The following is a 15,594-nucleotide window of genomic DNA, read 5'->3' on the forward strand; positions in this document are numbered from 1 at the left end:
GGGGATGTGTTGATGGGTTTAGAGACCTCCCCCCCCGCCAGTGTCTGTCTGCCCCCTGCTGCCTTTCATCCTTTCTGTGCTCATGCTATATAGCATGCCTCTTCACACACACTCACTGTAATCCACATCTAAGGCTGTATTTGACACAGTAAGAAAAAAGTTGCTATGCAGTTTCAGGTACAATTTAGAGGGCTTTTTTTGTGCCTTTTTACAATGGATTTGAGTTTTGGCAGACATTCTGACTATTCTATCAAGTCAAAAGCTTACAATTTGACTCTTACTGTTGTGTCTTTTAGGACATCTAAGCACTGTATTATAATATTATTATATTATTTTAATATAAGCTGAATATTAATACAATAATCAATAACATTGATATTGTCATGTAATTCCACAGAGGACATTTAGTGTGGTTTGCTGGGACCAAATTGCTAATAATATATTTTAAAAATGAAATGAAATGAATTATTTCTCATATTACACACTTTTGTTAGCTTCCTGTGAAGTCAATCACCAAAGTACAGGCGAGGAAACAATATCAGTCTTAAGTTACACTGATATCTGATATTTCATACATGTGATAACTGACATTAATACATTTAATCCAGTAAACATATTTTCTATATTATAAAAAAACCTCCATCCAAACAATTCACTGTCCCTCTATCTGATGAGACACTTTTACACTTACATTGTCTCATTCGTTTTATTAGTGCCACACATTACGAGCACACTCCCATCGCTACTGCCCACATGTCTGTCTTCCAAGGCCAGGTCATCACCAGCTGTGGCGAGACCCGGAAAACAGCCTCAAACACACCCACATGCACATGCTATCAGGAAGTGGCCACTTACTTGACTGACTTCATAGATTTGTCTAACTTGCTGGCTGGGTTGCTTCCTGGGGATTCATTCCTCCTCCGCAGGAAAGCCAGCCGGTTCTTCATGTCTTTGGCCCTGAGAGAAAGAAAGATAGAGGAGAGAGAGTTGAAAAGAGTGGGAAGAGTGAAAGAAAGATTTACGAATACAGAAGGAGGCAAAGGAGAGAGGCAAGGAGAAAAATGGAATATGGGTGAAAGGAATGATAAAGAGAGAGGAGGAAGACAAAAAGAGACATGGGAAGAAAGTGTGTTGAGTCCAAAGTCCAAAGTCCAAACAATTAAAACAATCCAAGGCAAAATGGAATCGCCAATTAAGTTCTTCAGCACTGTAAATCCAATCCACATGAAATCAAACCCACAAAAGCCAGAAAAGATGAAAATAAAGGTTGTGTTGTGTACATTTTAGTCTTGAGCCAGGTATGTTGGTATGATGGGACAGAATTTTCTCCAAAAGGCGGATGTCAAGCTCCCTTTCCTCGCTTCGTGTCAGTGTCTCTCCTGTCAATCTAATATCACTAACAGTCTTTCCTGTAGATGTGTCCCTGGCAGGTTCCTCGGCAGGGACTGAGCGAATGTGGCAGAGAAGGAGGAGAGAGACTCAATCCTCACTCCTCTGTTTCATCACGCCATTCTCCATGTGCCTAGAGGGGTTGCTGAGAGGGAGCTGACCCAGGGCTGAGGCAACAGGGCACAGTGACCTCCTCACCCCTCTTCCCGCTTCTCTCCAGCAGCAGCAGCATCCTAAATCCTCCTGACCACCCACCTCAGATGTTTAACCTTCCTCGAACAAACTCTCACACACACACACACACACACACACACACACACAGATGGAGACGCCCCCCTGCTGCACATGCACCACCTTAATTCTCACACAAGGTGATACACCAACTCTCAGTCCCTAATGGGCTCCTTTAGAATTCTGCGCATTCCCATAATCCCATGGTACGTGTCCTGGCTTTTCCCGACCTCGAGCACGTGCTGCCTCATTGGGATGTGACCTCACTCAACACCCATTTCCTGAGTCCCTGCTTTTGATTTCCACTGTGGATTGGCTGGCCTGCTAATAATGCAACGCGGCAGTGTAGGCTCGCTGGCTCTAATCACTGAAAGCTGTCCCAGTGCCAACCCAGGGCCCCCAGGAGAGCATGTACACCCCAAATTAAGAAACAAGGCTTCCAGTTATAGACACTTATCATTCAAATATGCGGGGGTTGGGAGAACACACAACTGCAGAGTAGCACAAATACTGTACATGAATATACTTGGATGGGGATGAAAGAACGCCCACACAAACATTTCAAAGAACCCCCCTCCCTGCACCTGTGCCAACTCATGCCCACATCACTGACGCTTTCATGCCAGTCACAGGTGTTGGAAAACTCCCCGTCTCTACCAGCGTGTGCATGTGTGTGTGAAGGGAAGTGGGAGAGAGGTAATTTATGCGTGCTTAAATGTGCGGTGGTCACACAAGCCCGGCTGCAGAACTGAACAGAGAACACAGTCAGCTGTCTGATGTGAGTTTTTCTAACTGCTGCAGGACAGGAAAGGTAGAAACATGCCCATACGCATGATACAACCTAAGTGCATGAGCTGTTGGAAGCAACAGCTGAATACCTCCTTTAAAAATCAGAATGAGTGTGACTTTGTGGGTGCATTGATTTGGGTGTGTTTGGGTTTGGGGGGGTCTGGTGCAGATTACTCTAGTTGACTCAGAGAGTGAGACCATATAGAAACCTTTCATTTTTGAAAGTGTTTGTGGGGTTGAGGAAAGTAGAGCTGAGTGGATTTAAAAATGAATGTAAAAGCATTGGTGTGGCATCAAGAAAAAGCCATGTGAAAGCCTTTTTCTCTACAAAGGCAAGGTAAGGGAAGAAATGGAAATTCAATCTGAGGACAAAAATAGATAAAAGACGACAGAGAGATCGAAAGGCTCTTAGAGGAACCATCACTTTAAAATCTAAGAAATACCTGAACCTCCATACAGCATCACTGGTGGAGAGATGACTCATCCATTGATTGAAATAATGCAAGGGCACTGTACGCAGCAGGTTTAAACCAGATGCTGAACTGCTGAACAAAATTGAGGCCGTTTTCTTTCATGGAAACAACAGGGTGCTCTAACGCAGTATCCCTGTGAATAGCTCACAGCCTAAAGGACATTATTACCCAAATAAAAAACTCTCTTGCTGTTAAATAAACTCATAACATCAGAGCAGGGTTCATTAGATTGTTCTATTTTTAGGTTGTGCTCAAGGCAATTAGGTCTTGAGCTGTGCATGTGTTAGCTAAAAGACAAGCCTCTGTCTTGCCAGTGCATGTGAGGAAGAGAAGAAACTTTTTTTTTGCTTTTACAAGGGCTGGAAAATATTTTGTTGGCCTGACAAAAGGCGCTTTATTATTTATGTCTGGGATTTATACAAGCTGAGCCTGCATAGGAACGATGAGACAATGATGTCATAACAACAGTGACTTTAAGGGAAATGTATGTTTCTATCCTGCCACCATGTGGGTGTCGATGGATATTGCAAACACAAACATTTTCAGTCCTCGAGCAGCACAGATTGCTTGCATGGCACTCCCAATAGCTGGTGTCAACACTGGAAACAACTTGAGCTTACATCATCCCATTATTTATCGCTTCACTTATTTCCAGAAACTCGAATATAGCACCAACATTACTCTTAAGAACAAACCACTACACACTGGCAACACTGACTGCAGTAACACTTTTTTTTCTTCTATAAGTCTGCATGTTATACTGTAAGTCATACTGCAGGAGGTGTGGGGTTTGTGGAGCTTAGCTGAGAGAAAGAGTTTCTTCCTGCAAGGCAACTCAACTTTTTCAGCCATAAATGAAACTGCCTGTGTGGTTGTGTCTCAATGGGAGTAAACAACTCCCTCAATGAGGCCAGACAGATTCTTCATCCTTTGAACAGTGGGCTACAGGCATGTCTGTGTCCTCCAGGCGTAGAGATTTGCATTGTTAGACTGCAGGAGATTTGCAAAATCAGCTACTTGACTGTAATTAATCACCTAAACAAAGGGGAACACTATTAAGATGTTGATTGTAAAACTCCAAACCCTTAACTAAGATTTAAAACAGGAAGAAAAGGGGAGGTGCAGCCACAGAGAGGAAGCACTACTCCTACCAACAAAGCCAGCTATTTTAGACATTAAAAAGCAACAGCAAAACATGGGTACACCTATTTTTAGAGTAACGTCACTTAATAATGATACTATACTTATACATGCTGCTCTTTGCACCTCTGCTCTTTATGTGCTAATGGAACCTCTCAGTTTTCTCTCACTTTGAGGTACCTCTGTATTTAAAGTTGATACTTTACTTTATCGCTCCAGCTGAGCCTGTTAATAGCTTCCCAGCACTAATACAATTAGCAATGTACTGTATCACACTCCATCGGATTTATTACATCCCATGACCCCTACACTTAGCTTAATCTGCTAAAAGACTGACACATGCTCTGTAGAGGATTATCAAATTAGGATGATCTTTGATCCAACACGCTGCCGCCCAGAAATGTACACTCCACTGCCCCTTGAGCACACAAAATACAGAATGTCATGTTTGCAGCACAGGCGTAATGTGTACACACACCTGAGTGTCTGCTTGTGTCTGTGCAAGAGAGAGTGCTTTATGCGCTTGAGTGAAGGATAGAGAGGTCTTTAGCTCCACAATTATCTGCAGGCTTCCATACTCTTTATTCCCTCTTTGCTTGACTCACATTAGACACACTAATAGCACCCCGCTGGCTATTCCTGGTGTTCTGAAAAGTAGGCCGCACTCCCAGGGAAAGGCTCTGGGAGCACATGGGGGATAGCTGCAGACAGACGTACTGCAGATCACAATGTACCATACAAGCACAAGCCAAATCCACCGCCCCACTTCACCCCGCTACATGAGGCTTTATCCCACAAAGACAGGAGTTCAGCCTTTGTAAAGCCTGACCTGTGAGATCTGGGGTACAGCAATGAGGACAGAGGAGGAATTGAAATGTTCAAACATGTTTTCATTCCCTCTGCCCCTTTCTATTTACAGAAGGCTATGTGCTTGTTAAGTGAACGCAACACACAAATAACACAGTGCAAGATGCGTGAATCTGTTTGTGCATCTATGTCTGTGCAAGTATAATGGGTCATGGGTCGTGTCAGAGTGTCACTGACACTTTAAATATTATACACTATTTTGGGCTCAGTCTAACAAGATATGGGAACAAACTGTGAGTGTTTGTCCTGTACTTTCATCGGAAGACAAAACAGTCCGGAGATGTGATTTATCCAAAAAACATAAAACACATACAGTAACACAATGAGAAAGAGAAATCCTAACAAACAGAAAGTCACTCTGCAATATTCCTAGAAGAACAATAAAGGGAATTGTCCTACATTTTGTCCATAAATATAACACTATCTCATTCACAGTCTCCCTCAATCAAGACCAAAAAAAGGAGCTCTATTTCTGAGCAAACTCACCTTCCTAGCCACAAAGACCACATGAGCAATCCTATTCCTGAAATCCAGGCTGCGTATAATAAGAAAAAGGGGCAGCCTCAAGTTAGAAGTTAAAGCTGCTTCCTCCAAAATAGTTTGAGCGCTTCACCCTCACAGGGGATTCTTCTCCCTCACTGCGACTGTCAAATGAGATCCATGTAGAGGTCAGATAGCTTCCTACCAGCTTGAGAGCAACGATTCCTGTGGGAGGCAAAACCGCCCCCCATCCACGCCTTCTTCACCCTCCCCTCTTATGTTTCTAATTCTTGATAACGAAAATCAAAGCGCAAATTAACCCACCCACACACACACACACAGCCACTGCCTCACTCTTACCTTTCAAGGTACTTCTCTGAGAAATCAACCATACTGTGAAACATGGGTGCCAGCCTGTACGCAGGTTATCTTGGTGTGTGTAGAAATTTGACTGCATGTAAGCGTGTGTCAGGCGTGCCGGTGCTCAGGGTCCAGGGGTTTGTTTGGCAATCACATTCCTCTAACCCCTGAGAGGATCTGGCGGAGCTTTATATAGTCCGGGGGGTCTGGAAAAGGCGGACCCTGGGCTCACCCAATCACCACGCAGTGTTTATAGAGGACAGATTCCTTCCACTGGGGCCTGGACAGGTTTTTAGTTTTATGGGTTAGTAAGTTGAGATGACATTTGTCTTTTTAGCAAAAGAAGTGACTTGTCAACTGTAATGATCTGTTCATCTGCACCAGATGACAAGCAGTAGTAGAGCTCTGTGTTAAATCTGCTACTGGGCTATAAGAAAGACTTCATACATCAACATGTCATATTATCTCTTCAGTAGTTTCTCGGCATTGTTACAATTAAACTTTATTTATGTGGTTAGTTTTAAGACAATCAATATCAATATGGCTCTTCTTTTAAATACAATGTTTATTAAACTTTTTTGGGACTATAGCACCTATGGAAACATCCTGTGGGGACTGTAAGAACTGTGATTCAGCAGCACAGCAAAACTATGTCAGAATTTTTTGGTGGTCAAATTGCATTGTGTGTAACGCAGGTGCCAAGTTTTGACAAGCAAGAAGAATGTGTGGAGTAAACAACATTTCTGGTTCGATTTTGATCCCTTTTTTGTCCTTTGCGAGTCCAACAATGTTGTAGGAATGCAATGCTAAATCAGTGGAGTACGCTTTTAAAGCACAATATTGCCTGATCATGTACAATAAATCAGCTTCAGTCAAAGGCAACTGAACTTCTGTTTCACCTCCATAGGGTGTTCACAACTCAAGATCCAGTTGTTTTTTTCTTGGTCCAGTTTCAGTTTACTTTGATTTAGTACTTCTAGATGTCTATATATAATCTGGATGACCAAGACTCTTCATAGGCATAATATATTGAAGTAGTTCACATAATCTCAACACTGATTCAACAACAAGGTCAGCACACCTCATGTCAAACTACTGCGCTAACATTCACCTTGAGCTAACTTTCACAGCACACAAAAAGGGTCTAACATGCACCTTGGCAGCAAAAGCAGGTGATATGATTTTCTTTTTGCCTGGGAACTGCTACTAGGGATGGCACAGAATCCATACTGACAAGAATATGTCTTCAGAATATACTGTACAGTATACAGTATGCAAAGTACAACCATACATATGCCAAACACAGAAACACAAACACACAGATGGTAATTTATGTTGTGTTTGTAATAAACACTTCACAGGCACTCCATGTTGGGTCCTCTCCATCTGTCTGTATTTCCTGCCTTTATAAATTACAAAGTTGAGGTATTGGCATGTCATTATTGTTGTGGTAGTAAGATGCATCCAAAAAAACCAAAAGGCATTGCTTCATTTTTATAAATTTAGATTAATCTAAAGTCAACAGTCTGGTGCACAGGAGGATGCGCTGTAGGTTTATGGCTTTATTGCTACTGGTTAGAAACCATCGAATAGGGGGGAAAAGGAGTGTAGCTGTGTAGGGATCCATTGCTTGGGGAAGCGGAACACCTGGACTGAGTCTAAACAAAAGGTGATAATGGACGGGGGAGAGGCAGAGATAATGTGGGGACAATTTCAGGAAAACAGCTGTGCTGGATCCTGAAGACTAGAAACAGGGGGAAAGCATAAAAGTGTAGGAAGGAAGAAAATGTAAAAAGAAAAAGTAAACCATCCAGAGTGCTTAAGAAGTCGAAGACCAGAATGTCGTCTTTGTTGTTGTAAATGATGCATGAGGGGCCAAGGGCTTTGTAAGAGTGCAGGATGTTTCAAAGAGGACAGTAATGGGCTCTTAAATGTAAGTACCATTTTTCCTCTGAAAAATGCCACCGTGTGTACATAGTTTATTGAGATCTGCTGTCACTAATGATGGTGATTAAGACAAAAAGATGAAGAAGAGTGTTTATAGCTATACTACCACCACACTGAGGGCCGTCCACACGAATAAGTTTTTTTTCGAATCAGGATAAATACTTTATCGTATCGGCTTCGCGTCCAGACGGATACGGCGCTTTCAGGGTGTGAAAATGGTATTATTTGAAAACGGGCCCCAGAGTGGGAAAATCCGAAAACTGATTTTTTCCGAAATGATGACGTATTAACCCCGCCTCTCTAGCCTTTAACCTCAGCCGCCACCGCTAGACGCGTCATAACAACAACAACAATGGCGGACTACTACTACTTGTTTGCAAACAGCGCATGCTCCATGGCTTCTCTTCCGGTTTTAGTGTATTGGTGTGGCGGCGTCACAGCGCCACATACAGGCCTCGTATATGTACTACAGCGTTTTTGGTCGTTTTCAGTGAATCTGTGTGGACGCAGATATTTCTGGAAACAACGTCGTGTTTACGGAGATTTTTTTCGAAACGACATCGTATTGGGTGAGGCCGTGTATTTTTGTGGACAGGCTCTGAGAGCACCGCACAAAAGAATAAGAGAGTGCCTTCTTTAGGCTATGAATTGCCACATCTTTGGCAATGCCAGCTACTGTTGATCACTGGAGTACATTTACTTGCTGCATTGGCTCTCTCTATATGTTTTATATCAGTCTCCAACATCTGGAGGAAATAATTTAATTTCCGTCATGCTTGGCTGTATAGAAAGCTTGAGATTTCTATCTATAGCAGCAACATATTGAATTTGTATTCCTCTGAGTTACACAGAAAGATATTGTACTGAGGGTATGTTTATTGGTGTAACTTAATATGATTTAGTAGATTATTGCCCCTGGTGTTGGTTTACAGTGTGGCATAATAAAATGGGTCTCAAATACTGGACAATGAACAAATCTTCATAAGTGATCCTTGGCTTTTGACATTGATAGTTTATTGGAAAAAAAGTCTGTAAACACAGGAGACAGAAGATAAGCGTGTAAACATGCAGAGTTTCCACCGTGCTCAGAAAGCTTATCCTCGTTATATTGACTAATGATGACAGAAGAGGGTCTCAATGACAGGAAGTCATTTTGTGTACAGAGGACACAACGTTTTTTTCCATGCAGCCTTCATCACTATTCAATACATGTGCCTATTAAGGAGCAACGCAATAAAAATGTGTGCAGGGTCTACTAGACTTATTGATTCATAAAATCACGTGGGACAGTATTGCACAGTATTGTTGGTTATACTGTATGGATACTGCTTGCTTTGTATTTCTGAGTTTAATTTCTCTTGTATAGTTTCTATTCCTACTTTTATTTATATGCTTTTTTTTTTTTTACCTTACTTGTACTTATTTCTGTCCTTGTGCTGCTACACCTGAGTTTCCCTGGGGATCAACAAAGGCTTATCTTATTCTACCATATCTTAAAAACAATCCTCCACAGGGACAGAGTAATGTGTAATATTAGATGAGCCAACATCACGGTGCATGTTTGTTTATACTGTTAGTAAGCAAATCACTGTTTGCTAACCATGACCTACGTTAACAAATGCTGTCAAGCTGAGTTGCTACGTGTGGCCATGTGGCCTGTTTACGCCCGGCATTAACATGCGTCTTGGGTGATCCGGTCTCAAGTGGACAGCTTTAAGTACGTCGGTTCACACCTGGCATCAGAATGCGTCTCAAGTGACCACTTGTGATAGGATCTCACTTCCGTTCTCGATATGCAAAACACGTACATCATCGACATATTTTTTTTAACCTGAATCTGATCATTTTTTTGTTTATTAGACCAAAAATGGGACAAAAATTTGGTTGGGAAAACGATAGACGCCGTAGTGGAGTGAAAACTTACTTGGTTATAAACACTATTGTGATTCTGATTTCTATGGTCTCACTAATTAACTTTACTGTACAAAAACACAACTTTATAACTAGCTCCTTTGCCTAAATTTCATTATGTAGCAAGTTTCCCAGTGGACGGATAGCTTTACTTAAAATAACCAGTAACTGCTGCTAACTGTTGCGGCCCTTGGTTAGCTGTATAGCTAGCCGTCCTATTAGCCTCAAAGCTTACATAAAGCTTTATTAGCTTTGTTAAACCTCACTCCTGTGCTAGCAGTGCAAACACCAACACTCCCCCGTGCTCCGAGCCCCCAGAGCAGGCAGAGTCCGCTACTAATGGGACCACTAGCTGCACAGCTAACTAAGCTAACAGCAGCTACAGTTAGCAGCCGTTAGCTAGTTACTTTAGCAACAATTGAAACTATCAAGAAACTCCATAAATCACAGCGAGTTGAGGCAGAGGCACGAGAATCCATTTTGCCTGTTGTTGCGTATTTGCTTGTGAAAACACTGACCCAATGTCGACTACAAACGACATGTTATTAAACTAAAATAAGGATTTTTTTTTTAAAGAAAACTATCTTTGTGATTTCAGGATGTTAAAAGGGAAATAAAGAACACATTTCTTACCTTATAAATCATTGCTGTATTCTCTGAAGCTGTTTGCAACAGCTGACAAAAAGGCAACATACTCTGGACTCTAGAAAATTGCTGTGGAATCTTAATCACTTAATCTGCTGGCTAACTAAACAACATAAAAACACAGCTTGTGCAGAAGAATGGGCAGCTATCAGGCCCAAGGACTGCCAGTGTGAGGGGTTTTATTGTCCTTACGGCGTGAAATGTGCTTTCATCTTGATGAACAGGAGCGTAAATAAAGCTCATTCAACAGCTGATGAATCACCGAGGCGTCGACACACACATCTGACGCACACAAACACAACCAAGCCGCTCTCAACACACACACCATACTTCTCACGCCGTTGAGAATGTCAGACACACATATGGTACCACACTCCTCAGCAGCACACACATCATTTACCACTTAATTTACCAATTAAATAGGTGGTGATCAGCGTTAAATGATTAGCTTTAACTTTCCCTGTCACCTCAGGCCTACAATATGTCTGTAAACGTGAGTAGACTGTGAAAAATGGCCAAAATATTTGTATGTAAAATTAAAATTTGAATCCCCTTAAGCTCATATTAATTAAAATTAGAGAGGGAAGAGCACGTTTTTTACATATGTCTTTACATTCTCAGTCCACGAATCCAATCACACCCATACTAACACATTGTCACAATAAGTCTCATGTCTCAATTAACCCCCCATGTGCAGGTCATCATCATTTACCATCAGTTTGGACTCAAGTAAAGACATCATTTTAAAAATAATAGATGTTAAAGCAGGGTGTGAAAATGTCACCCTTTGACTGGATACACATGTTGATTAAGTTAGCATGAAAATAAAAGGCTGATGAGTGAACATTGAAAACAGAAGTGGTCAATGCTATCAGGACAATGAAAGATGTATCCATTGTCATCTCATCCCACTTTCTCGCACACAACTAATGAATTATCTTTATATTTAAATCTAGAAGTGAAAGCTTTGTTTTATAACCCCCCCCAAAAAAAAAAAAAAAAAAAACACATGCCATTCCTTGTTTACAACTTTAAAAATGAGCAGAAGGTGAAACGGAAACTAATCACAGGATAAGGAAACACACAGCACAATCATTTGAGTACTTACAGGTTCTTGGATTTCTTCTTCTTTGTCCCTTCGGGGCCGACCTCGCAGCTACAGGGGGATCCGGAGCTCAGCTGAGGGGAGATGAAGGAGAGCACACACTGCATCATCCACCCTCCACACAGAAAGAGGGCCCTGTAGCCTCATGCAGATACTTTAGCTAGCCCCAACAGGCATTGGGAACCTAAGTTGGGTAGTAAGCTAGCAAGTCCACGGATGTCCAGATAGACTAGTCCCGTCCGTAACACACACAGCCAGCTACCAAAAATGATTAATCCATAGCAGCAGTCTAAAGTGTAAATCCCACAAGGCAAATCTCTCTCAGAGGTCTGGGTCTTGCAGAATAAATCTGAGTGTGTGTGACTGTGTGTGTGCAGCAGATGGTGTTTGTAAACAGTATGTGTCTGGGTATAACAAAGTAAGGAAAATCTGTGAGAGTGAGAGAGTGTGAAAGACTACGGCTGTTGTTTCTGTTGGGCTCCAACTGTGCCCTGGGTTTGAAGTGTTGAGCCAAGACCCCTGGTTTCACATTACACTTTCTGCCAACCCACCACTTTGATTGGTTAAGAGGAAAAGGGAAGTAGCCTCAGGGTGGGGAAGGGGTCAATCTCAACTAATCTGAAGGCTTGAAGCTGCTCCATTGTATGTGTGTGTGTGTGTGTGTGTGTGTGTGTGTGAGGCTTTAAATAATGAGCCATTGTGTTACAGGAACACACAGTTGAATCTGAGCTAGATACTGGCCACAGCTGGTAACACATGGTGTGTGTTTTCTATCTTCGTGGGACCCAATCTGGCTTTCAACCTTCAGAGTGAGGACATTTTTTGGCAAATTGAGGACATTCTTGGCTGGCCTTCACTTCTTCAAGGTGCTGTTTTGAGGTTAAAGTGACACTCTACCCCAAAAAACTCACCCCCCTGTGGGCTTTAACGTTGGCTGTACAGTGTAGTTTCCTCACTGAGGGAGAACAGCAACTTGAATTAAGTAGTAACTATTTCTAGAAATCCCTCAAACCTCAAAGGTCCCAACTTCACCAGAAGAGAAATCTTTTTTTTCCTGCCATACTTTTTTTTTTACCATTGGAATCCATGACCACAGCTGTTGTTCTCCATCAGTGAAGAAGCTACAAACCTCTTACAGTCATCTTTCAAGCCTACAGCGGGTGAATGATGAATCAAAAGATACATTCTGTGTGGATTACCCCTTAAAGGGGATACAGAGGTTTTATATTTTGGCAAATACGAGTATTTGCTTTCTTGCCCAAGTGAGTGAGAAAATTGATACCAGATGTAGCAGTATTTATGCTAAGCTACACTAATCATATCCTGGCTGTAGCTTCACGTTTAACAGATAGATATGAGTGGTATCACTCAATAAAGTGAATAAATGTATTTCCCCAAAATGTTGAACTATTCCTTTAAGGTTAAAATTTTGAGTACAGGTTAAGGTTAATCATATACTGTAGTTGCGATGGTAAACTATGGTTAGAGGCTAAAAATGTATTACATCAATGAAGGCCCACACTGGTATAATAAAACATATTGATGTGTGTTTGTGTGAATGTCTTTGTATGTGCACATTGTGTTTGTGAGACTATTATTGTATTCAAACAATAACGCTTAACCCCATGAGAACACCTTTCCGGCATTATGCGTCCATCTATGTTGAGCCACCCCACATATACCAGCTGCCCAGAGTAATATCCTGTTGAGCTTTTGTATTGTTGTTGAACCCGGTCAACACATTACCCATTTTAAGCTTTTTAAGTGACTGCCAACTGCAAAGAACACAGAAAAACAGGAGGAGGAGCCATTAGAAGAAATTGCTCTGAGAGATAAATTATAAAACACTAATTCTGTGACTGTGAACTGGGAAATTGTTTCATCATTCCTTTGTTGAATTTAGAATTTGTATAAGATATAATATTGAGCGTCTCAATGACCGCGCTTCACCTGGTGCCTTCTCAAATGCTGACTGAAGTTTAATGCCATTTTGCAGAATCAATGGAGGGCAAAGGAACTGATCAATACTATTTGACTCATGAAAACTTACTTAAAAAAACTTGGTAGTCATCATCCTGACCTCAGAGAATATAACGGCTCTTTCATTATAGTTCTTAAAGATTATAATGGCAATACTTTTCACCCTCCTGGTTTCTGTCAGCAGCACAGCACTTAAACTCATGTCAGAGTTGTAAATTAGACCTTGTTGCGTGCTGATTTGGTGAGTACAGTGTGTTACTGCCCCTTGACCTCAGTGCTGCTTTTGATACCGTTGACTGTAGTATCCTTATTGAAAGATTTACTGGCTCCTTCTCTGTGAGTGATAATACATTTCTAGCAATTCTTAGTGTCTGAATGCATTTGTCTGCTCCCAATCCCGGCTGACAGTGGGGCGTCTCTCTGCCACATCCTGCTCTTTCGTTACTCCTCCCTCCAACTGAGACTCAGATTGTCATTATAGGAAGTGTACACTGATGCTCCCAACTCTTTATGACTAAAGTAACAGTTGACTGTGAAAGGTGAATGAGTGTGCGTTATGTAGGAGCTGTCTAAAAATAAGTACAAGCAGGAACAAAATATTTTTAGAGCTGCTGTTTGATGGATACAAAGACCTGTTGAACTGGACTGTGTACTAACAGTGGTTGTGTCTGTGTAGGGCTTTTGTTATCCCTGTCAATTTGCATGACTTAGAAAAGACTTGGTATACGTCCGCAAGCTAATTTTGTATTGTACAAAAAAGGCTATTGATAATGTGATATTTGGTGATGAACAATGGTGCTTGACGGTATTCAAAAAATAAATGTTTGAGAAAAAACAACTAGGATATGATGACCAAACAGGTGGAGGCATTAAGTAATTCAAATACTTTTAATCTAATCTAATTTTTTTCTTATCAGTTCTTCTTACAGTACTAAAACCAAAGCCCCCCATGATCTGTACTCTCACACCACAATAAAATATTTGATATATATCCTCCACCTCCAGAAGTAACCAAATCATCCTTCCAGAAACAGCTACGGCTCATATTTGGTTGCATGAGCAGGGATCAAGTCATTGAGGGTCATGAGAGACTAAAAGTTTAATCAGTAATCTCAAAGGGAACAGCATAACAGGGGAGTCCCAGTCTCTATGGAGCCGTCAGCCAGACTTTCTCCTGAAACCACAGAAAACAATTGGAAAACGACACAAACTTTGCCCTCTCCAGAGGCATTTGTCCTGATGTGGCCCTCCAGGACAGGATTATTCAGGGGTATCAGGAGAACAAATTATGCTTTGTAGCCAGTGGAGATCAGAAGTGGATTGTCTGCTTGTTGGGTCAGCCTTTTGTTAGGCTGGCTGGCTGCAAGTAAGGACTGGATGCTTATTCGCACCAGACTGCTATGTTCCAGCTGGATGAGATTCATATCGATACACACACGGTGAAATGTGTCTTGCTACAACTAATATTAGCAAGTGGCAAATTGGATACCTTTTTAGAATCATAATGTACAGCACGCAACACACACCCACTACTGACAGCATCTGCAGAGGTATTAAAAGAACAATGTGGATGGCATCTAAGCTGGAGCGGTGAGAAAGCTGTGGCCAAAGAGAGATCATAAAACAGAATATTTTCTGAGACCTGAAGGACCTATGAAATACCTTCACTTTTCCCATCCTGTCTTCCTATCATACATGTGCAAAAACACACACACACACACACGCATTCCAAATCTCTTGTCTATGTCCAACAACAGAACCACAGATCAAGTTACATGACTGCATCTTGTGGAAAAGTCAGTTCTTCACATTACAACACCATGATTTCATACAGAATCAAAATGGCCCTCCAGCTTCCTTTTAATTCCAAGTTACATTGAGAAACACAATGATTAAATTCTACTTGAGAGGGTTATTATGGGCTTTAACAAATCACTTCCTGCCTAGCGCTGAATACCAGCCTCTAACAGGCCATAGATTCAGGCTTTTTTCTTATTTTCAATGATGTATTTCTACATGACTACCTAAGTTAAAATAACTAAATCATATAATACAGCCCAACAGGTTTAATCTCAGGTTTCTATTTCTCTTTTTTGCCCCACCCGGGCCTCTACGACTTAGACACACCACACTCACACAAGCACACCCAGACTGCCTGGCAATGGTCAGTGGAGCATAAAGAAGTCTAAGTCTTTTCTAAAAATAACCCTGGTGTGTGTGTGTGTGTGTGTGTGTGTGTGTGTGTGTGTGTGTGTAGCCTATGTGTATAGACTGTGC

General features: G+C 41.6%; 1 protein-coding gene across 9 annotated transcripts in view; it reads right to left on the reverse strand.

The window, feature by feature from the left end:
• rgs3a (regulator of G protein signaling 3a) overlaps window positions 1-15,594 on the reverse strand; it is a 148,228-nt gene that overhangs the window by 3,946 nt on the left and 128,688 nt on the right. For 6 of the 9 annotated variants that reach the window (XM_051413180.1, XM_051413183.1, XM_051413181.1 and 3 more), the window contains 2 exons: window positions 11,341-11,411; window positions 856-957 (listed from right to left, as the gene is read on the reverse strand). In XM_051413180.1, the coding sequence (XP_051269140.1) occupies window positions 856-957; window positions 11,341-11,411 (173 nt within the window). Of the gene's footprint in view, window positions 1-855; window positions 958-1,280; window positions 2,014-5,375; window positions 5,396-5,729; window positions 5,891-11,340; window positions 11,412-15,594 lie in introns of those variants that run through there. The other 3 variants (XM_051413187.1, XM_051413188.1, XM_051413189.1) reach the window with 3 other exon arrangements.

This window comes from Dicentrarchus labrax, unplaced genomic scaffold (assembly GCF_905237075.1).
Source record: "Dicentrarchus labrax unplaced genomic scaffold, dlabrax2021, whole genome shotgun sequence".
Taxonomy (NCBI): Eukaryota; Metazoa; Chordata; class Actinopteri; family Moronidae; genus Dicentrarchus; species Dicentrarchus labrax.